Consider the following 21,914-nt stretch of genomic DNA (forward strand, 5'->3'; position numbering starts at 1 on the left):
AGAACATATCTTCCTTAAAATGAAATAAAAAATAAAAAAAAAAAAAAAAAAAAAAAAAAACTAGACTTGAGAATAAACAAATGGTATATCTGTTGGGTTCCGAGATCTAAAAATGTATTTGCGAAGTTCATCTGCAATGAAAACAGTACTACTAATGCATAATAGGAAAAGTAAATCATACAAAGATAAACTTTCAGTCTTGAAAATAGATTGGAAAAATGGAACGTAAATTGCACATAATTGACCCAGTATAGATAATCCAACCGCAAAATTAAACATCTTATTAGCAAAAACCCCAATTTTAAAGATCGATTTGGTGGAATGTCTACATGCTAATGCGTTAAACATGTCAAAAAACACAAAACAGGTAAATGTCATCGTGGTATCCCTCGAAGTGACCTGTCCATCAGCATCTATTTCCCTAACAAATATAAACACAGTACCACAAATGATAAAAATTGCGCTTGTCAACAATCTTTTTAAAACTGCACTGGTTAAAATCTTATCAGTACGTCTACGTGGAGGTTTCTTCATCACTTCATGGTCAACAGGCTCAACTCCTAAACTTTGAGCTGGCGGACCATCCATCAAAATATTAATCCATAAAATTTGCATAGCATTCAATGGGTTTGGTAAATTTAATGCGGTAGATAAAGCCACCAGCGATAAAGCAGCAACTGAAGTAGACAATTGAAAAGTTAAGAAATTTTGAATGTTGTTAAAGATTCCCTTCCCTTCTTCGATCGCAGTTAAGATGGTACTGAAATCATCATCGGTTAAAACCATATCAGAGGCTTCCTTCGCAACATCAGTACCCAAATTCCCCATGGAAATACCAATATCGGCCAACTTCAATGCAGGAGCATCGTTGACACCGTCGCCTGTCATAGCAACAACATCGCCTCTTTTCTGTAATGCTCGAACAATGTTTAGCTTATGTTGAGGTGTAGCCCTGGCAAAAATGTTAACGTGATCAATAACAGACGCCAATTCATCTTCATTCATCACGTCTAATTTATCCCCAGTAATACAGGAATCTGCCTCGTTAACCACAGGAATTCCTATTTGTCTGGCAATAGAAACAGCAGTACGGGGAGAATCACCAGTGATCATGATAATGTGAACTGAACCTTCCAATAATTTTTCCACAGCTTTATGCACATTGGGCCTTGGTGGATCCTTCATTCCCATTAAACCAATAAATACCAAATTACCCAAATCTTTTTCATCTATAATAGTTTTCTTGGTAGTATTGTCCATTTTTGCAAAGGCTAAAACACGCAATCCCTCACCAGCCATGCTCTCAGCACAATCTTCAATCATTTTGCTCAACGAGTTGTTCAATTTTTCTGTCTTCCCCTCCTTGGTCAAATAATGTGTTGCCTTTTGAAGTATTTTTTCATAAGCACCCTTGATGTAAAATGTCTCTTTATTATTGGAAGTGATCCCAGTAGCCATAATTTTTCTCTGTGAAGTAAATGGAAGCTCGGTCGATCTAGTAATCCCAGTTCTACAATCGACTAAGTCAAATTCACCCAATACTTCTAACAAAGCAACATCGGTTGGATTACCTAAAAATTTAAATTGTTCCTGAGAAAAAATAGCATTATTACAAATATTTCCTGTGGTTAACAACTCTCTTGTATCATCGTTTAAATAATTTTTTAGTGTTTTCTTGTTGCAAGTTTCAATATTTAAAATGTTTTGTTTATTTTGCATACTGCCAAGACTCCATATTTTAGAAACGGTCATATGATTTTGGGTTAAAGTACCGGTTTTATCTGAACAAATGACATTAACTGAACCTAGTGTTTCCACGCTCGGTAATCTCCTAACAATTGCCTTTCTATTTGCCATTCTCAATACACCCAAGGCCAACGTAACAGTAACTATGATTGGCAACCCTTCTGGAATTGCTGCTACAGCCAAAGAAACTGATATTTGAAACATGTCTAGCCAAGATCTGCCTTGGAATATACCAAGTAAACAAATTAAACCAATCAAAACAAAACTAATCAGTGATAAATCTTTGCCCAATTTATCCATAGCTTGTTGTAGCGGTGTCTTGGGTTTTTCAATTGAACTCATCATATCGAAAACAGCTCCAAACGCCGTATCCTTACCGGTGCCAACCACAATACCCTTTCCATGACCTTCTCTAACTAATGTACCCATATAAGCAATGCAAGATCTTTGGCTAACATTTGGGGCACCATTATCTGGTAATATAACTGGATCAACGTTTTTGCTTACCGGTTCATTTTCACCGGTTAAATTGCTTTCATCAATTGTTAGACCAACTGCCTCTACAATTCTAAGATCAGCGGGGATTCTATCTCCAACTTTAAAGCGGACCAAGTCACCAGGAACTAAGGTTGATGCTAAAATACCATTGCTTTCGATACCACATCTGATTAAATGACATTCTGCGGGAACTAAGTGATTTAAAGCCTCCAAAGATTTTTCAGATCTATATTCTTGTACGAAACCAACGGTGACTACAATAACTATAGCTAAGGTAATACTGATTGCATCATCGATATTTCCCATAATAAAACTAATAAGTGCAGAGCCAATTAATAATAATATTAATGGATCTTGGGTAAAAGTGGTGATGAATTGCCATATTAATGATTCACTGTCTTCGTCTTGGGCACAATTATTCGACCCATACTTTGCACGTCTTTCATTTACTATATGCAAAGATGGTAAACCTTTGTTCGTGTCTGTTTGGAAGGCAGCAAGTGTTTCTTCTACCGTGCAGCCACAATACTCTAAAGAAGGGTTGGGTTTCGATAGAGCCGCCTCTTTTTCTAGCGAAACATGGTTCTCCGACGTAGGTGAAAATGGGTTTTCAGACATTACTATATCTTTAAACTATTAAATTTTGATATGTCGCTAATAAAAGGCTTTTAGTTTTTCACTTGTTTGTTAGAAAATCTACTAGGAAGGGGATTTATCAGAGAGGAAAAATTGCAATAGGAAAAGGTATGAAAGAAAAAAAAAAAGAAAAAAAAAAAATTATTGTTTGTAAGTAATTTAAAGAGAGAAAAAAGAAAAAAAAAAAATTTACCAGCACGTAAAAAAAATGGAATGAAACAAAAACAAAAACAAAAAAAAAAAGAAAAAAAAAAAAAAAAAAAAAAAAAAAAAAAAAGAAAAAGCGGTCAATGCCTTACTTTTTTTTGTTCGTCCGTTGCAATTTCTTCCACGTTTTTTTTTTTATTTTTTGAATTTCATATATTGTTAGAAACGGGGGGAAATAAATACTTTAATAAAGCAAAATTACATGGCAGTGCTTTTAATATACATCTAATACATACATATATAAATTAATTTTCTTTGAGATCATTCTTCTCTTTTTATGTTATATTATTCCTTTTTCTGTCTTCCCACCAATCATTTAGGTTCGACATTATAATGTAAGCTGATACCCATAGCAGCTAATTCAGAATCCAAATATTTTAAAACAAATGGTATAGCAATAGTGGTAGTATTACCACCACCCACAAATTTGTTACCTTGTCCATCTTCCCATATATTAGAATCTTCAATAAATACACCACTGTTTCCATCTGATGAAGTTTTAGATATTATCTTCTTAACCTCATCAAATTTGATAGCACAACGACGACAACGAACAGTGGCCATCGAACCTATCCTTGGGACACTAGATTGTGTAGTCAATATGGAACCACAATCCCTACAAAGACTGGTTTGGGTGTAATCAGAACAGTTCAATAAACGATCTTGCAATAAAAATGCAGTACCGTGGCCGATTAGAGCATCTCTTTCCATTTCACCTACACGAATACCACCATGTCTCTTCCTACCTTTTACTGGTTGCATTGTTAAGCTATTAACCGGACCTGTTGAACGAACTTGATATTTATCGTTAACCATATGACGTAATCTTTGGTAATAAACAACACCAACATAAATATCAGCCCTTAATTCCTCACCAGTAGCACCAGAGTACAACGGTTCATTACCATGATAGTTATAACCAGCCTCTAACAATTGTTCACCAAAGTAATCGGCTGGAGTGTCTTCTTCACTAAATTTCCATGGAGTGGCGTCATGGGCGATACCATGCAATGCACCGGATTTACCCGCCAAAGATTCAACAAACATACCAATAGTCATACGGGATGGGAAAGCATGAGGATTGATAATAATATCTGGCTGAATACCGCTTTCACTAAATGGCATATCCACCGTTGGCCATTTTCTGGAACAAATACCCTTTTGACCGTGTCTTGAAGAAAATTTATCACCAATTTGTGGTTTTCTTTTAATACGGTACTTGATAGTTACTGTTTGTAGCTCTTGAAATTTGTTCGATTCGTCTCCAATCAAATTTACTTCTTCAATGTATCCAGGTTCACTGTTATGATAAGTCTTAATCTTGGTCTTGTTCAAAGTATCGTCAAAGTAGGCACAAATTGGATCGCCTTCTTCAACATAAGTGCCAACATAAGGTAAGCCATCATCATCTAATTTTTCCAACCATTCTTTAGGCCATTCATCGTCACCAAAACCAAAATGTTGGGTTATTGGATCATTACGGCTTCTGCTAGAGCTTAAATCTATTTTTTCAGTCTTGTACATAGTACCATACGCAAACCCTCTGTCATCAGCAGATTTATTTAATATCATTGCATCATCCATATCATAACAGGTGTAAGAAATAACTGCGACAACCGCATTAGTACCATTTGGGAAATTATCCATACCATAATCATCATACAAATTGGCCTTAACAATTGGTGTTTGACCAGATTGTAATCTATAAAGTTTGTTGTCGGAACGATGACACAATGCAACACCTGGTGTACCCATAGTTTGTTTACCCATCTGGCATTGATACATATTTCTTGGAGATTGATTGAAATCTGAAAATGGTGTTAAATTGGCCAAGATAGACAAAATGTTAGTTGGAGTATATTCGACATGGGTGTGTACATTACTGGCAATTTCCTGTGCGGTAACAGCAACATTCATATAAACTTGTTCAAACGGACCAAGAATGTCTTCCTTATCCAATGGTAAGTAACGGACTGGACGCATCATTCTTGCATGACCACCGAAAATAAACAAACCAGGGTACTGGCCACCAGTGGAGGGTGGAACATAACCGATTTCTAAATCTAGTGGTAAACCGGCAGTCTTGCCTTCAACTTTCCAAAATCTTAAAGTATCTGCTACAATCTTAGCGTCTTCATGGCTACTCCAACCAACAATTTTCCCATCGATTTGGACACAAGACATGGATGGACCAGCACCAACAACCTGAGAAGCTGGTGTGACACCTAAAGAATACAAAAGTTCAGGAATTTTGGAAACATCGGATTGGGTGGTAGAAATTCTACATTTATGAGCCAAATGATTCAACAACCCACATGGAGAACCATCTGGTGTATGGACAGGACATAAGAACCCCCATGACTCCGGTAATAGCTTTCTGACAGTGGTGGTTTTCAATTGGGCGAAAAAAGATCCTCTATGAACCATTCTGAAATGGGCCAAAAAACGATAAAAATTAATTTTTTCTGCAACAACGGTGTAACCAGAAACTTGCTGCAAGTCCAAACCTGATTGAGAAACTAAATTACCTGTGGACAAGAAATATTGCAGCTTCGAACCAATGTTTTCGTTGACCCTCATAAAAACACGGGTCATATATTTACGACTCTTGAAATTAACGGCAATGCCACGGTTAACATCAGCTTGTATTTGTAATTTAATGTTGTTCAAGTATTCTTCCATTTTTTCTTTCAAAATCATACCATATAAAAATCCACCTAACAAAACCTCTTGATGTTGTGTGGCATCGGGATTATCTGGACAACACTCACCAGCAACCAATGAGTACAACTTTCTGACCATGAATAATAATAAGCGGGATTTATCACAATTATCTTCACCCAAATGAACCAAAACAATACGTCTCAAAACTTCTTCCCCGACTGCAAAATCAGTCATATTTGGAGGAGCCTGAAAAACAACACGGAATTTGTCACCCAAGTATTGTAATACTTGTTTGCGATTATACAATTGTGGATATTTTTTTTTAAAACCACGTAATAATAATTCTAAACGATCCGTCAAAAAAGAATTTTCAACATCTGGACCAACAATACCATCAAAAATTTGTTTATCAGACGTTTCGCACAAAGCCTTTAAAATAATAACCACTGGAATTAAATACTCATTTTTCCTCCAGGAAAATCTGAAAGTTACCTGGCCATCATTTAAGTAATGCAAAACATTTGTTTGAGAGGTTTGGTCTGGTCTAGCACATCTAATTTGGACACCATAAGAAGTGTAGGAGGCACCTCTATTAACAAAGGAGGGTCTAATAATGGCCATGGGATGGTTTCTTCTTTGAACAATTAACATTCTGATCAACTTCTCAATACCGTTGATAATAAAATAGCCACCAAATTCATCAGACTCTTCCTTGTGTCTAACTAATTCTTCTGGAGATAATTTATGTAAATGACACCTATTACTCTGCAGCATAATTGGAACACCACCGCAGTCCCTTACTTCAGTGAAAAGCTCTTCCCCATCATTGACATTCCAGGATAATTTCAACATTAGTTTACCTTTATAAGTGCTTAATCTTTGTCTGGATTCGGTTGGGAAAATCTTTCTTTCAATGGCGTTAGACACACCATCATTGGACATTGGCTTGGATAAAGAGACCTGTTCAATTTTAATGGACAACTTATTGCCTAAGTAATCTGGATTAGCATCAGATTTGGATCCATCAAAGATGATTTTTTCTCCAATATCTCTAACACCCAAATTCAACAAACCACCATCTGGACCTTCAGTTAATGCGTTAAAGGAGCCAATATGCGGTTCAATAGCTTCTGCTAGTAATGGGAATGCTGATTTATCTTTGGGTGGTTTACGAAACCGTTCTTCCCTTTCCAAAGTACGGAAATCAGCTGTTCTGTTTGGTTTGATAGGTAATAGAACTGAACTCATTTATATTTTCCTTTTAAATATATATGTATATATATATAGTGTTTGTTTTATTATGCTTGGTTTTTTTTTTATATGTATAATTCTCGGGGATTTTAGTTAGAGGATTAAGCTTGGGGACTTGAGATGAATTAGCAAAGTAAGTAACAATTAATCGACTTTGAAAATAATAATGTTCAACTTGGCAGGTTTCTTTTTTTTTTTTTTTTTTTTTTTTTTTTTTTTTAATTATTATTATTATTGTTTTTATTTCTTTGGATTTAAAATGGTAAAATTATTAAGTGAATTAGGATTAAAAAAATTTTTTACGCAAATAAAAAAAAAAAGAAACGATTGACCATTTGGTCTGTGCTTGTTTCTGAACCGTTTTTTTTTTCATATTTAAAACTTTTCTTTTTATGCTTTTTTTTTTTATTTTTTTTCTGTTTCTGTAAAACCAAAAAACTTTGTTTTCGTACTGAATGATATTAAAATAAAAAAAAAGCTAAATACTGACATACTTTTACAGAATTGTTTATCTTTTTTTAATTTTTTTTTTTTTTTTACTATTTTCACTATACATAAATATAAGAAAATATTACATTAATTAATTATTTATATTTAAACTCGTCCTTACACAAATCAAAAGTCTTGTGGATATCAGTAACAAAAACATCAACTTCTTTAGAAAAAACTAAAAGTAACTTGGTGCAGGTTGTAGGAAGAAAAATAATTAAACAAAAGAAAATTTTGTAATGTACTGCTTAAAAGATATAATTTAACTTCTAATATTAATATTGAAAACATATATATGTAAATGAAAGTCATTAGACATAGATTTAAAAGTAGTTATGATAATACTAATGGTATTTCTCTTTCCTTACCATTCTGAGATATTATTATGAAAATGTTTCAATATATACCATAGTAATGAAAAGTCAATCGAATAATTCGAAGTAAAATAAATAAGCGTCTTTCCTTTATGTGTGCTGTATCTATATACTTGAAGATATCCTTTTCTGTTGTGGGTTATTTTATCCTTAACAAAACCTGCTATGAAGTAGAATACTGTTCTGTAAAGTTCGCACAGAATGAAGAAAAAATCACAGATTAGGAAAGTTCAAAAACATGGAACGCTCCTAATGAGGAAATTCCTTAAGTACGAGACTTTCCTAACAAACAATAATCAAACGTTAGAAAAAAAAAATACTGCAAATTAAAAATGGAAAAAAAAGGATGGAAATAAATCATTTATAAAGAGATCATTTATTTCAGAAGTTACAGTTTATATAAATAGTAAAGATATTAAATAAGTCTACTACTACTGCCTTACCATATAAGTTTTAACTGATACAACAAATTACGTTATGTCGCAAAGAGGATATACTGTTAGGGATGGTTAGCAAACTTATTTAATATCTTTACTACTTATATCAAGAAAGATGTAATAGTTTGTTGCTTATTTCTTTTATATACTTTTAACGAATAACTTATATATTAACAACTAATTTCATAATTAATTTCTCTAGATAAATCATCCCTGTATATATGATTTATTTTTGTCTTTTCTGATTCTATTCTTGTTTGCAGGGTGCCTCTATTTGGAATATTCTCTGACAAAGAAAAAAACAGGGACTTCCTGATTTATTTTTATTTATACATTTTGTACATATTGCTATAAATACAAGTCTAATTGGTAACAAAACTATCGTAAGCGTAACTCAGGATTAGTCGTAATAATTACGGGTTCGGATTATGGTAATTAATTTCTTGTTCTATTTCGGTCTTTACATATAATAATAATATATAATAAAGATTTATTTAAAACTATAACTTAAATACTTTTGATGAATAACTTGATAATAAATCATCTCTTTATATATGATTTATTTTCACATTTATATTTGACGTTCATATTAATCTTTTCCAACATTTCGTTGTTGTTCCTTAGGCGGCATCTTGGTTACGGTGTTTTCCTGTAAAAGTGATTTCCATTACGGAGACTTCCTATTAAGGTAATTTCCATTGCGGAGACTTCCTATTAAGGTAATTTCCATTACGGAGACTTCCTATTAAGGTAATTTCCATTACGGAGATTTCCTGTATGTTGGTTGTAATATATGTTTACTTGGTTTCATATTACGACAAAAACAAGAATTGGAGCCTTGTTGGCGCAATCGGTAGCGCGTGTGACTCTTAATCACAAGGTTACGGGTTCGATCCCCGTATAGGGCTAATTCTTTTTTTCTTTTTCTTAGAAAAGTTTACGAAACAATTATTACTTATTGGTTTTTTTTTTTTTTATTTATATTAATAGATAAATGCAAAGCAGTATTTTTAATTCTTTAGTTATTCTATTTTTTTTGATTTTACCACCTCACAAAGTTGATTTTCTTTTTTGGTAACTCCATATTTCAAAAATAAAATAAAATAAAATAAAATAAAATAAAATACTAGAAATATATACAGATATATAACTTTAACTCCAATGTACTATAATATTAAATCCAGATTTAATTATAATCCAATATTTTTAATACTAGATTCTTGGCGCTATTCCTGTTTTTGGTAATTGTTGTATTAATTAATGACGGAGTAACTATTAATAATAATATTTTTTTGAAACAAATAAAAAAGCACACGTAGTATTATGTACTTTTTCAGTTAAATTTTATTTTACGTAATTGTATTTTTTTTTTATATTACAGGCTGCAAATTATCAAATAATTTGAAACTTGGATAATAATTTGGAAAAAAAAAAAAAAAAAAAAAAAAGGGGTGTGGAGAGGAAAGTGGAGATATATCGTCACATGTATTCTGAGCAAATAAGAGGCAATGTTATATATTTGACTGAGTTTATTAGTTTGATTGAAAATAAGGCAATGAATACATAACTAATAATAACAAAAATAAACAGGTTGTTGTCTGAAAATATCCTTAAAATATTTAACGTTAATGTCTAAAAATTAACTAGTATTTTTTTATGTTTGTAAAAGAGTTTGTTTAAAATAAGAAACAAATTCGTTTCTTTTTTGCGCCTCGTTAATTTTTTTTTCTTTTTTGTGTATTTTTAAAAAAAAAAAAAAACCTCTTCATCTTTTCCGATAATTCACCAAAATAATACATATATTTAACAAATTGTATATTTAGAAACGTGCGCATATAAATAAATGATTTTTTATTTTTTCGTGTTTCAGATGCGTGGTATTAAAATAATAATAATGTCACAAATAATTACATTCTTCGAAAATAAATAAATAAAAATAAAAATAAAAATAGAATATTGAAAGTTTTTTTTTTTTTTAAAACGTGGAAATACTAACCACAACTTTCATAGGAATGTAGATATTTATATATCTCTATATATAAAGAAGAAAAATCTTGTTCAAAAAGGAAAAAAAAAAGCAAATTTCAAAATTTTTACCTAGTGATTATATTCTCTTTTCATTCTGGCTAAATGGTTAGACCTTGACTTACGAAACGTCTGCTATTTTCGCATCTTTATATGTTTTAATTTTTTTTTTCTCACCACTTATTAATTTGAATTTAGGCAATATTTAAATTCTTCTTTTCTTATCAACTAATAGCAAAATAAGAAAATACAGATTGTTAGATAGCCTTACAAAAAAAAAAAAAAGGTTAACTACGGCAAGACACTCATTTATCATTTTATAACTTTTATCTTTGGTTTTTAACTATAGTCATTCATTAATTACAATATTTAAACTTATTTGTTTCTACCGTTTACTTTTTTTTTCTATTACGTTCAAATTTAACTAACCTTCGCTAATTGCCACCTAATCTTTTAAAGTTATATATATTGTTCTACTTTATTGCAATCATTTTCCAATCATGTATTTATCGAAGTTTTTATTATTGTCATCCAGTATGGCTTTGCTATTGTCAGATGTTGCTGCTGCTGACGAAATCAATGCTGCCCATCATCATGACTATAAAAGAGAAGAAAAAGTAGTTTATGTTACCAATTATGTTACTGCCCAAGTTGTTGTTTCTGGTGATATCACTACCACTATTCTGCCAAATCAAAACACTGTTTCTACTGATAATGATGTGGTCGATATAAATTCCGCTAGTAACACTGCTGATAGTACTACTACAGCTATTGTTGCTGCTACTACTACCTTATCCACTGCGTCCTCTACTTATGTCACCTCTAATATAGCCTCAACTACTCCTAGTGTTGCTTCAACTACTCCTATTACCTCTTCTACTACTTCTCCTGCCACTTATACTAGTTCCAGTTCCAGTTCCAGTTCCAGTTCTAGTTCTAGTTCCAGTTCCAGTTCCAGTTCCAGTTCCAGTTCCAGTTCCAGTTCCAGTTCCAGTTCCAGTTCTAGTTCTAGTTCTAGTTCCAGTTCTAGTACATCTTCTGCAAGTTCTGGCTCCGCTCCCAACTATGGTACCTATGGTATAACTTACTCACCATATACTAATTCTGGTGGTTGTAAATCTACCTCTGATATTATTTCTGATATAAACGACTTAACTAGTTACAGTGTTATCAGAATATACAGTAATGATTGTAGTGTTTTGGAAACTATATTAAGTGCTAATACCGATCACAAGGTCATGGTTGGTATATACTACATTGATCAGATTGCTAGTGCTGTTTCCTCAATTGAATCAGCCTGTAATGGCGATTATTCACGTATTCACAGTATTACTGTTGGCAATGAATTGGTTAATAGTGGTGAGGAATCTGCTAGCAGTGTTGCTGGTATTGTTAGCAGTGCTAAATCTCAGCTAAAAGCCATTGGATATACGGGATTGGTCACTGAAGTTGATACCCTGGTTGCTGTTCAAAATAATTCAGATGAGTTATGTGACGTAGGCGATTTTATTGCTGTTAATTCCCACGCTTATTGGGATGGTAATGTTGAAGCATCCAATTGTGGTCCTTGGTTGAAGGAACAAGTTGACAGAATTAGCTCATTATGTAATAATGGCAAAACAATTTTGGTTACCGAAACTGGTTGGCCAACACAAGGCTCAGACTACATCAATTGCGTACCTAGTGTTGCAAATCAAGCTGCATGTTTGGCATCTATTACTGAAACTTTGGGAGACCAAGTTTTCCTGTTTACTATGCACAATGATTTATGGAAGTCACCGGGCACTTACGGGGTTGAGCAATATTGGGGGATCTTTGATAGTTGATAAACTCGAAACACACCTCGTTTATGGTTATTATTATAATATATATATGTGTGTGTGTTTTTTTTTATAACTCTATTTTATTATAAGATACTAAAACGGGGGAATTAATGATATTACTTTTATAGTAACGGATTTAATATAGGTTTATATTTTTCTTTTTGTTTATAAATTATATATATTTAATTATATAATTGAGCTTTTGTTTTAGAAGGAACCTTTTAGTCCTATTTTATTGTTATTTATATTTTGTTGCTTTACTTTATATTTACTAGCATAAAAGTAAAAGAATTTAAATCATAAATATCTGTGTATTATCGTTTACCATATTGCTTAGATATAAATTTGAAAAATATGAGATAAATGTGAATAGTGTTATTGTTACATAGAGTGATAAAGTAAAAATATAGCACTACATCTTCGTTTCTATTATACAGGCAAACTGGGATGTAATGAAAACCTTATTTTCTGGAAGGAAAACTATTATGCAAAGAATAAAATCTAAAGTACTACAAAGTATTATTAGCTTGGTGCTTAGGAGGGGGAGAGAGGCTTTTTTTTTTTTTTTTTTTCACAAAATGAATAAATCTATTAGGAAATATATTTGTATCGTATAGAATGCAATTTCGGTACAAATTATGTTCGGATATGGTAATTGGATAAGCGCTTTACCCTTGAATATTAATATAACTTGATATTATAATAGAAAATTACCGATATTTGATCCGGGTAATGTTAAAAGAAAGTAAGTTGGTTTTAAAAGTAAAGTTTAGAGAGGGGGGGGGAGTATATATCACTTTACACGTTAATGTACACATCACTTATTTGTATGTATTTATTTTATTTTTTAGATAGAAATAACCAACAATAATAATAAACAAGTTGCTAAATTGGATAAAACGCGAAAAAAACCGTTGGCAGCTGTAATTGTTGTGCGGATCTAATTGAGTGACTAACATAAGCGAGATCTAAATATAGCACTTATCAAACTTTTGGAACTAATAATAGAAACATTTTGAAAGGAAAATATTTAATTTTCTTTGGTATGTTTCAAAGTTGGAAAAAAAAAAAATATTCAGCGGGAGATCTAACAACATAATAATAAATGCAACTACAAAGAAAAAAAAAGAAAAAAAAAAAAAGAACAAGTTGACAAATTTTAAAAATAAAAATAAGAGTCGAAAGCTTCGGCGTGTATTTTACATATAGTTTGAAACGACACATAATATATTGCAAGATTGAAAACTAATAAATATATTACGGTCAAAAAAAAAAAAAAAAAAAAAGTGGATAAGAACCGAAAATCTTACTTTTTTTCAATTCTGCATTCAATCTTTTATTTCACCAAATAAAGAGATTAATTTGACCTTTTTTTTTTTTTTTTTTTTTCATTCCCTCCTCCCTTTTCTCTTCGCCGTTCCAATCACTATATTTATTTATTTTATCATAGATTTACTATATATACATTCGCTAATATCTAGAGGGAATAGATTAACCAAAAAATAGCAATAAAAGTAAAAATCAGATCTAACTGAAAAGAGTATGATTATTAATACACGTTTTATTGCCATTCAATTATATATAATACTACTATGTATATGTTCAATCACAACAGCACAGAGTAATAATAATAATCATAATATTAATCGGACAAATAAAAATCAAAAAGATGTCTTAAATAATGCAAATAATTCTACTGAATCATCTGTGCAACAAATTTCATCCACTAGTAGTACTAGTGTTCCAACTAGTACTAGTGTTCCAAGTACTACTAACGTTCTAAGTAGCACTAGTGTTCCAAGTAGCACTAGTGTTTTAAGTAGTACTAATGTTCCAAGTAGCACCAATGTTCCAAGTAGCACCAATGTTCCAAGTAGCACCAATGTTCCAAGTAGCACCAATGTTCCGAGTAGCACCAATGTTCCAAGTAGCACCAATGTTCCAAGTAGTACTACCAGCATCACAAACGCCCTGCTTTATTCATCTTCTAATATATTGGATACAGATTCGAGTGTTGCACAATCATTAATATCATCAACTTTTTCTGATACTGAAACCGCTTTATTACTTTCAAGCACTAGTTACACTACTACCTCTGATTCTACAAGCAGTAGTTTAGAAAGTAGTTTGTTTCCTAGTTCTAGTAATCAAGAGTTTTCTGATTCTTTTCGTAGTAGCACCGCTTTCTCATACATCAGCAGTATTAGTACACAAACTTTGTCATCTAGCAGTAGTAGTAATACTTTCAGTTCCGACACTAGTAGTATTTCCATTAATGAATTTAGTAGTACTAGCAGTAGCAGTAGTAGTAGTAGTAGTAGCAGTCCAGTCAGTAGTTCACAATTAGTTACTTCATCATCTTCCTTCAGTTCAAGTCCCTCCTATTCTGCTAGGTCTAGTTCCAATAGTTATACCAGTTCTTCTATTAGTGCTAGTAGGAGTAGTTTAGTTGTGCAAAAAACTAGTGTTGTCAGTAATGATAGTAGCTCTAGTGGTACTTCAAGCAGTAGTAGCTCTAGTAGTAGTTCCACTAGTAGTACTTCAAGTAGTAGCAGTTCCACTAGTAGCACTTCAAGTAGTAGTAGCTCCAGGAGTAGTTCCACTAGTAGTACGTCAAGCATTATTAGCTCTAGTAGTAGTTCCACCGGTAGTACTTCAAGCAGTAGTAGCTCTAGTAGTAGTTCCACCAGTAGTACTTCAAGCAGTAGTAGCTCTAGTAGTAGTTCCACCAGTAGTACTTCCAGCAGCAGTATTTCTACTAGTAGTGTTTCCTCTAGTAGTTTTAGTGGTTCCACTTCACAAAGTTTACTCACATCTTTTACGTCAAATATGTCAAAAAGAAAGTCCACAAGTTTAATGACAATCACATCAGTGGTTAGTGGCAGAACTGTAGTTTCAGATGTTTATACAACAATTACATACATACCTTCTGGTTCTTCAACCAGTAATAAGTCATCCGGCCATAGTTTGAGCGAGAAGGATAAGAGAATTGTTATAGGATGTGTTGTCGGGATTGGTGTTCCTTTTATAGCAGGTATTTTATTTGTTCTATACTATTTCTTTATTAGATCGAAAAAGACCGATTTTATTGATAGTGACGGTAAGATTGTTACCGCTGTCAGTGCTAACAAATTAACCAAATGGTTGTACTCCTTAGTTGGTAAAGATGTTAACGATAAATATGACAACAGCGATACTCCGCCAGGAATGGATGAGATAGAGCTAGCTAATCATCATGAATTAAGTATTGATGATGAAAGTATTGAAGATGATGCCGGGAATAAAAATAAAGGAAATAATAGAGATTCAATGATAAGAGCATTTCATAATAGTGTACGTGATAATTCCAATCAATCATCTACACCCAGCCGCGATTTAATGCTGGACGAAGAGAAATATTATGATGAAGCTGGTAATGAAATTAACGCAAGAAATTACTGATTAATCCCGGTTTTTGTTTTTTCTTTCTTCTTTTTTTTTTTTTTTATTGATATTTTCTTTTTTAGCTCCTTTTTAGCATGATTGAAACTTGCATTTTTTTTGATACATTTTTATTCCACATTTCTGCACTAAGTTTTCATTGATTTTATAACTGATACCGATTTTTTCATTAATGATGCCTCCCTATATTTATACATTTAACATATGTATACAATTTTTTTTTTTTTTTCTTTTCTTTTCTTTTCCATGGCCGACCCCATATATATATAAATATATTCATATATAGATAGTAATTAATGAACGAAGATATATCCTTAATATTCTTTCGTGACTGGCTTATTTTTAAGTTATTTAACATGGTTATTTCCCACATACAAAAGATTCTAGTACTGAACACCAGAATGATTTGTTGATAATCTGTCTTATTCTGCAAAACCCTAAATATGGCTCAGCCCTATCTACTCTATATTAAACTCGCCAAATTCACCCCTCAAAATATAAAGAAAAAACTAATAAAATATATTAAAACTATTATATAGATAAGGAATGCTGAAAATTACGTACTAATTAAACTATTTTGATCTTCTAAAACTAAACAATAAGCAAAACAAAACAAAAAAAATTAAATAAAAGGAGTGGAATTAAAATGCTAGAAGTATTATGATTAATGAAATTCTCTCCGAATGAAAAAATGAACGACTTTGCAAAGTTCAATAAAAAGGAATTATATTAAGCGATGCCAAAAAAAAAAAACAAAAAAAATAAAAAAATCAAATCAAAATAAAAAGATTTTTGAATCCAAATATCAAATTGTCCTCAGAAAAAAAAACTAGCAGTCAATCAAATCAATAACTTCCAAGTAAACTGGTTTACATTGACCACCAACGTATTCATCATACAAGTTGTAGAAACCACCAGATAAACATTGATAGAAAACATCTTCATCACCAATGGCTAAATTACCTTCTGGAGTAATAGACCAACCATCGGCGTAAATAGCACCTGCTTGTGGTGGGCCATCAAATTGAAATTGTCTGTTAGCAACAATGGAACCAATTCTGTCTTTAGAATCTTTTAAGACACCATCAGTCAAGGTCATAGATAGAGTTCCGTTGGATTTGCAAGAAACAGCATCAACTGGATCGCTTGCACTAGAAGAGGCAGTAGAAGTAGTAGAACTAGCGGATTCTGTGGCTGAGGTAGCAGCAGAAGTGGATTCTGTAACAGACAAAGTAGAAGAGCTGGTTGGAGCTAATGTAGTAGTAGTTCTAGTGGAGGCTTGGATTTGGCCATCACCGATTTGGGAAACGGCTTGAGCAGTGGTCTTTGTGGCAGCAGCGGTACTGGTTGTAGCTTGGATTTGACCATCACCAATTTGAGAAACGGCTTGAGCAGTGGTCTTTGTGGCAGCAGCAGTACTGGTTGTAGCTTGGATTTGACCATCACCGATTTGGGAAACGGCTTGAGCAGTGGTCTTTGTGGCAGCAGCAGTACTAGTTGTAGCTTGGATTTGACCATCACCAATTTGAGAAACGGCTTGAGCAGTGGTCTTTGTGGCAGCAGCAGTACTAGTTGTAGCTTGGATTTGACCATCACCAATTTGAGAAACGGCTTGAGCAGTGGTCTTTGTGGCAGCAGCAGTACTGGTTGTAGCTTGGATTTGACCATCACCGATTTGGGAAACGGCTTGAGCAGTGGTCTTTGTGGCAGCAGCGGTACTGGTTGTAGCTTGGATTTGACCATCACCAATTTGAGAAACGGCTTGAGCAGTGGTCTTTGTGGCAGCAGCGGTACTGGTTGTAGCTTGGATTTGACCATCACCAATTTGAGAAACGGCTTGAGCAGTAGTCTTTGCAGCAGCAGCGGTACTAGTTGTAGCTTGGATTTGACCATCACCAATTTGAGAAACGGCTTGAGCAGTAGTCTTTGCAGCAGCAGCGGTACTAGTTGTAGCTTGGATTTGACCATCACCGATTTGGGAAACGGCTTGAGCAGTGGTCTTTGTGGCAGCAGCGGTACTGGTTGTAGCTTGGATTTGACCATCACCAATTTGAGAAACGGCTTGAGCAGTGGTCTTTGTGGCAGCAGCGGTACTGGTTGTAGCTTGGATTTGACCATCACCAATTTGAGAAACGGCTTGAGCAGTAGTCTTTGCAGCAGCAGCGGTACTAGTTGTAGCTTGGATTTGACCATCACCGATTTGGGAAACGGCTTGAGCAGTAGTCTTTGCAGCAGCAGCGGTACTAGTTGTAGCTTGAATTTGACCATCACCGATTTGAGAAACAGCTTGAACATCTCTCTTTGCAACAGAAGCTGTAGAAGTTGCTAAGGAAGCATAGGAACCAGTAGTAATAGGGATGACAGCAATACCAAAGGTAGAAGCATAATTGGATATGGCACCACTATAAGTAGCAGTTGGAGTCAAAGTGGACCAATTGTCGCCTGGTACGTAAGCAGCTGCAGAAAGGGTAGCCAAGGAGGCAGTAATAACGGATTTTTTGTATTGCATTATATATTTCGTTGGTTTTTGTTTGTATTGCTTGTTTTCTTGATTTAAAAACTATGCTTTGATTTACTATTTATGTATTAGTAATAAACAATTATTGTTTGTTGATGGATTTATTGTATTTTTTATAAGTAATAATTAGATTTAATATAAAATACAATTGGGATTAAAAGATCTAAATTTATGAATTCAATTAAATATCAATCTCTTTATATACTTGTTGGTATCTCGTTTTTATTTCCATTTTATCTTCAATTAAATGAAAAAAGAAGGGGGAGTGGGAAAAAAGAGAAGAAGGAGCAATAAGAGAAATATAGCTGAAAATAATTTTCTATTAATTTGAAAGCATTGTGATCTCTTCCTGTGCTAGAGATTTGAATTCTATTGTATAAAGAATATAGGTATAAACATTGCAAAACTCTTGTATTGCCCCCCTTTCTACTTGAAAGAAAAAAAGAAAAAATTAATAGTAGTAATTACCAGCAAATAAAATATTTCTAATTTTAGTTTATTATTTTTAATAATCCATTAATGGTAATAATAATAAAAGTAATATATTAAAATTGGGTAATACAGTAAAGTTAAGTAATAATATTATTATTATTATTACAGAAATATTAAAAAAGGCTTATAATACCATGGAGATAATATTTTAAATTTAAAGCATTTTTCCAATACTCGGCTATAATAACTAAAATTAAAAACATTAATAGCATTTCCAAATTTGGAAGCTTAATTAATTTAAAGGTTTGTTCACAATAAAGCATTTGTATAATTTCCGATTCAATTGAACATCAGAAAATAATGTAGACAAATCAATTTTATACTTGATGGGGAGGAGGATATTTTTAGAAGTGATTTAAAGTAAAAATTAAATGAAAAATACTTTATATTAATATTACTATGTATTTCTTCGTAGAAAAATAAAAATAAACAAGAGTATAAACCAATTTATTTATTTATTTATTTATTTATTTATTTTTTTTTTTTTTTTTTTATTAACGAAACTAATAATTAAATTAATAACAGCGGCAATTTTATGATGATTGCTTGCTTCAATTTTATTAAGAAAAAAGCAGTTAACTAAGTAGATTTGCAGAACAACCAAAATCTTTTATTTTTATTCTGTATTTCCTTTTTTATTTCGGTAACACATAAAATTGATTTTTTAGTTTGTAGATAAACATCTTATTAAAGATACCACTATTAGTAAACATAAACATAATAAAACATTGATCTCTTGTTTTCCTTTTTCAATGGTTGTAGCTACATTAAAGCATCATTATAAACTTAAACTAATGTTTTTTTTTCAATATCCAGTTTTCTAATTTTAAATCAAAAATGTTAATTTGCCACCATGTAATTTTTATTTGTTTCAAAGAAAAATAAAAAAAGAAAAAAAATTAGAATTAAAACATACACACTCACACACATATATACAAATATAGTAATAGTAATAGTAATAATACTATATGTAATGGAAAATACAAATATTGTATATTCATCAAAATACGATGATGACCAATTAATTACATATACTTTGATCAACGAGAAATATTGTATTGGGGTAAACAATAAAAACAAATTACTTGTAATAAATTTGAAAACTAACAAGACAATGGTACTATCCAATACTTTTGAAAACAATATTGGTAATAACAAACAAATATTACTTTTAAAACATATTGTTTTAAATAAGAATAACAATACTGAATTATGCAATAAAATGACAACTATTAACAATCAAGCTAATGATGAAAAGATTATTTTATTATTTTGGTGTAATGGTACAAAATTACAATGGTGTGATTTTGATAAAGTGTTGGAAACATCTAACAAAAATATCTCTATTCCGAGGAAAAGAAAACAAAATAGTAAGTATTTTAATTCTTCCTCATTTTCCTCTATTGGAACTTGGAATTTAACTAATTCACGAGATATAATCACAGATTTTGATCTGAAATTGATATCGGATGATGCTAAGGACAAAATTAATGGGGATATTGTAAGGTTAAGTTATGTCACTAAATATGGAGATGTTAATGTTATAGATATTTATAGAAAATCTCCGATGTATAAAATAAGAAAATTAGAAACCAACCTAACAAACCGCAAACCTGTTCAATCATTCGATATGAATACAGATACGTCATTTTTCTTTGCACCCAAATTTATTTCTCGGTTAAAACAAATTGGCGATGATACTTTCCAATGCGTGAAATTCATTAATGATAAACTTATGTTTGCAAGCTGTTTTGATAATAAAATTTATGTTTTTAAAGTAATAGATCACAATAACAAGATGGAAGGTGCGGATAAGAATAAAAACAAAAATTTAGCCGCTTTGAAACTAATTATGAAATATAATGGAATAAATGATCACTTACATAAAGAATATATGGCTACCAACTTCGATTTAGATGAGTTAGTCCTAACAAATTTTGATATTTCATTAAATGAAGAAGAACAAGAATCAAACAATGAAGATTCTGGATTGTTATGTGTAAATGTTAATAACTACGGGTGTCTACTATTTTCATTCAACTATGATAAAGGTAAAGATGAAATGGCTTTCAATGTAATACAACGATTTAAAAGGGTATCACATTTAGCCAATAATAATAATAATAATAATAATAATAATAATAATAATAATAATAATAATAATAATAATAATAATAATAATAATAATAATAATAATAGTAATATAGAATATTCCGAAAAAATTAACCCGTGTATTATTAAAAAGGATAATAAAATTACAATATATAGTGGAAGTAGCAATGGGATATTATACATATGGAATAACAACGGTTTTTATGTTGAAAATGTTAACGTACAAGAACAAGGGGAAAAGAGTGCTGGTAACACAGTAATACATTCACTAATTAAAAATAACAATAAAGTTTATTTTCTAGCTGATTTCGATACGCTATTTAGTTTTCCTACTCATTTTTAATTGATTATGCACCAAATAGGTTATCTATATTTTTAATAACATCAATAAACATGATTTCACCCTTGTTATTTATTAAACTACCCTTTTTGAACATTTCCAACTCATCATTATAATTCACGTTGCAACATTTAAACAATATTTCGTTTTTGTCACTACTCAAAGTACATGATAATTTTGATTCAGCCTCCTTAGGTGTCATCCCACAATTTTGAATTAATTTCCAAAATGCTGTGTTGTATAGATTGTTTATATGTGTGTCAACATACCTCCAACATAAGTAATCTTTAACTGTTTTCAAAGTAGGATAGCAAACACATCTACAGTCAAAACTAGGCAAGTGTTTATAATTTAGTGGTTTGTCGTGGAAGTAGTTATTCCATAATACGACGTATTGCGACGTAAAATTTGATACAAATAAGGTGGCTATTTTATCATTTCTTCTATTATATAATTGAGTATCCGGGCGAAGTATAAAAGAATACTCATCACTTTCACCATATGCCAAAATACATTCTGATTTGTATTTTAATAAAACATTCTTGGCACATGCATTCATTAAATTTAGGGCTCTTATATCATTGGGTTTTTCAAAGTCATAATATTTAGTAAAATCATGGAAGTTTTTGCCATCTATTCTAACCACAATGTATGTTTCTGGCAATAATTTGGTATGTGTTTCAAATTCTTTAACATATTCAAATCTAGATTTAGCCATTGTGTGTTTCTATATTGTTTTTTCTTTTTTTTTCTGTTGAATATAATTCAATAACTTATTAACTAAAATCTTTCAACGCGTGCCAGTAGATTATGCTATATTGGATACGGTCGATTATCAATGAGCATAAATTTTAACAAGTA

The 21,914-nt window shown here is 31.7% G+C and overlaps 7 protein-coding genes and 1 non-coding gene across 8 annotated transcripts; 4 read left to right on the forward strand and 4 right to left on the reverse strand.

The window, feature by feature from the left end:
- Window positions 1-60: 60 nt before the first annotated feature.
- PMR1 (Ca(2+)/Mn(2+)-transporting P-type ATPase PMR1) lies at window positions 61-2,862 on the reverse strand (the record flags this gene model as incomplete). The annotated part of the gene is made up of 1 exon (XM_046078378.1): window positions 61-2,862. The coding sequence occupies one exon, from the start codon at window positions 2,860-2,862 to the stop codon at window positions 61-63; it is 2,802 nt and encodes a 933-aa protein (XP_045936945.1).
- Window positions 2,863-3,399: 537 nt separating this feature from the next.
- RPA135 (DNA-directed RNA polymerase I core subunit RPA135) lies at window positions 3,400-6,999 on the reverse strand (the record flags this gene model as incomplete). Its single annotated transcript, XM_046078377.1, has 1 exon — window positions 3,400-6,999. One exon carries the CDS (start codon window positions 6,997-6,999, stop codon window positions 3,400-3,402), a length of 3,600 nt encoding a protein of 1,199 aa, XP_045936946.1.
- Window positions 7,000-9,137: 2,138 nt separating this feature from the next.
- SCDLUD_000623 lies at window positions 9,138-9,210 on the forward strand. The gene has a single exon. It is a non-coding gene; the product is annotated as a tRNA-Lys (tRNA).
- Window positions 9,211-10,827: 1,617 nt separating this feature from the next.
- Window positions 10,828-12,153, forward strand: SCDLUD_000624 (uncharacterized protein; the record flags this gene model as incomplete). Its single annotated transcript, XM_046078376.1, has 1 exon — window positions 10,828-12,153. One exon carries the CDS (start codon window positions 10,828-10,830, stop codon window positions 12,151-12,153), a length of 1,326 nt encoding a protein of 441 aa, XP_045936947.1.
- A 1,539-nt stretch (window positions 12,154-13,692) lies between these two features.
- MTL1 (Mtl1p) lies at window positions 13,693-15,591 on the forward strand (the record flags this gene model as incomplete). Its single annotated transcript, XM_046078375.1, has 1 exon — window positions 13,693-15,591. The coding sequence occupies one exon, from the start codon at window positions 13,693-13,695 to the stop codon at window positions 15,589-15,591; it is 1,899 nt and encodes a 632-aa protein (XP_045936948.1).
- An 829-nt stretch (window positions 15,592-16,420) lies between these two features.
- On the reverse strand, window positions 16,421-18,100 carry SCDLUD_000626 (uncharacterized protein; the record flags this gene model as incomplete). The annotated part of the gene is made up of 2 exons (XM_046078374.1): window positions 16,421-16,977; window positions 17,836-18,100. 2 exons carry the CDS (start codon window positions 18,098-18,100, stop codon window positions 16,421-16,423), a joined length of 822 nt encoding a protein of 273 aa, XP_045936949.1.
- Window positions 18,101-19,574: 1,474 nt separating this feature from the next.
- On the forward strand, window positions 19,575-21,056 carry SCDLUD_000627 (uncharacterized protein; the record flags this gene model as incomplete). The annotated part of the gene is made up of 1 exon (XM_046076693.1): window positions 19,575-21,056. One exon carries the CDS (start codon window positions 19,575-19,577, stop codon window positions 21,054-21,056), a length of 1,482 nt encoding a protein of 493 aa, XP_045936950.1.
- A 4-nt stretch (window positions 21,057-21,060) lies between these two features.
- Window positions 21,061-21,771, reverse strand: THG1 (tRNA guanylyltransferase; the record flags this gene model as incomplete). Its single annotated transcript, XM_046078373.1, has 1 exon — window positions 21,061-21,771. One exon carries the CDS (start codon window positions 21,769-21,771, stop codon window positions 21,061-21,063), a length of 711 nt encoding a protein of 236 aa, XP_045936951.1.
- Between the last annotated feature and the right edge of the window lie 143 nt (window positions 21,772-21,914).

This window comes from Saccharomycodes ludwigii, chromosome I, assembly GCF_020623625.1.
Source record: "Saccharomycodes ludwigii strain NBRC 1722 chromosome I, whole genome shotgun sequence".
Classification (NCBI taxonomy): domain Eukaryota; kingdom Fungi; phylum Ascomycota; class Saccharomycetes; order Saccharomycodales; family Saccharomycodaceae; genus Saccharomycodes; species Saccharomycodes ludwigii.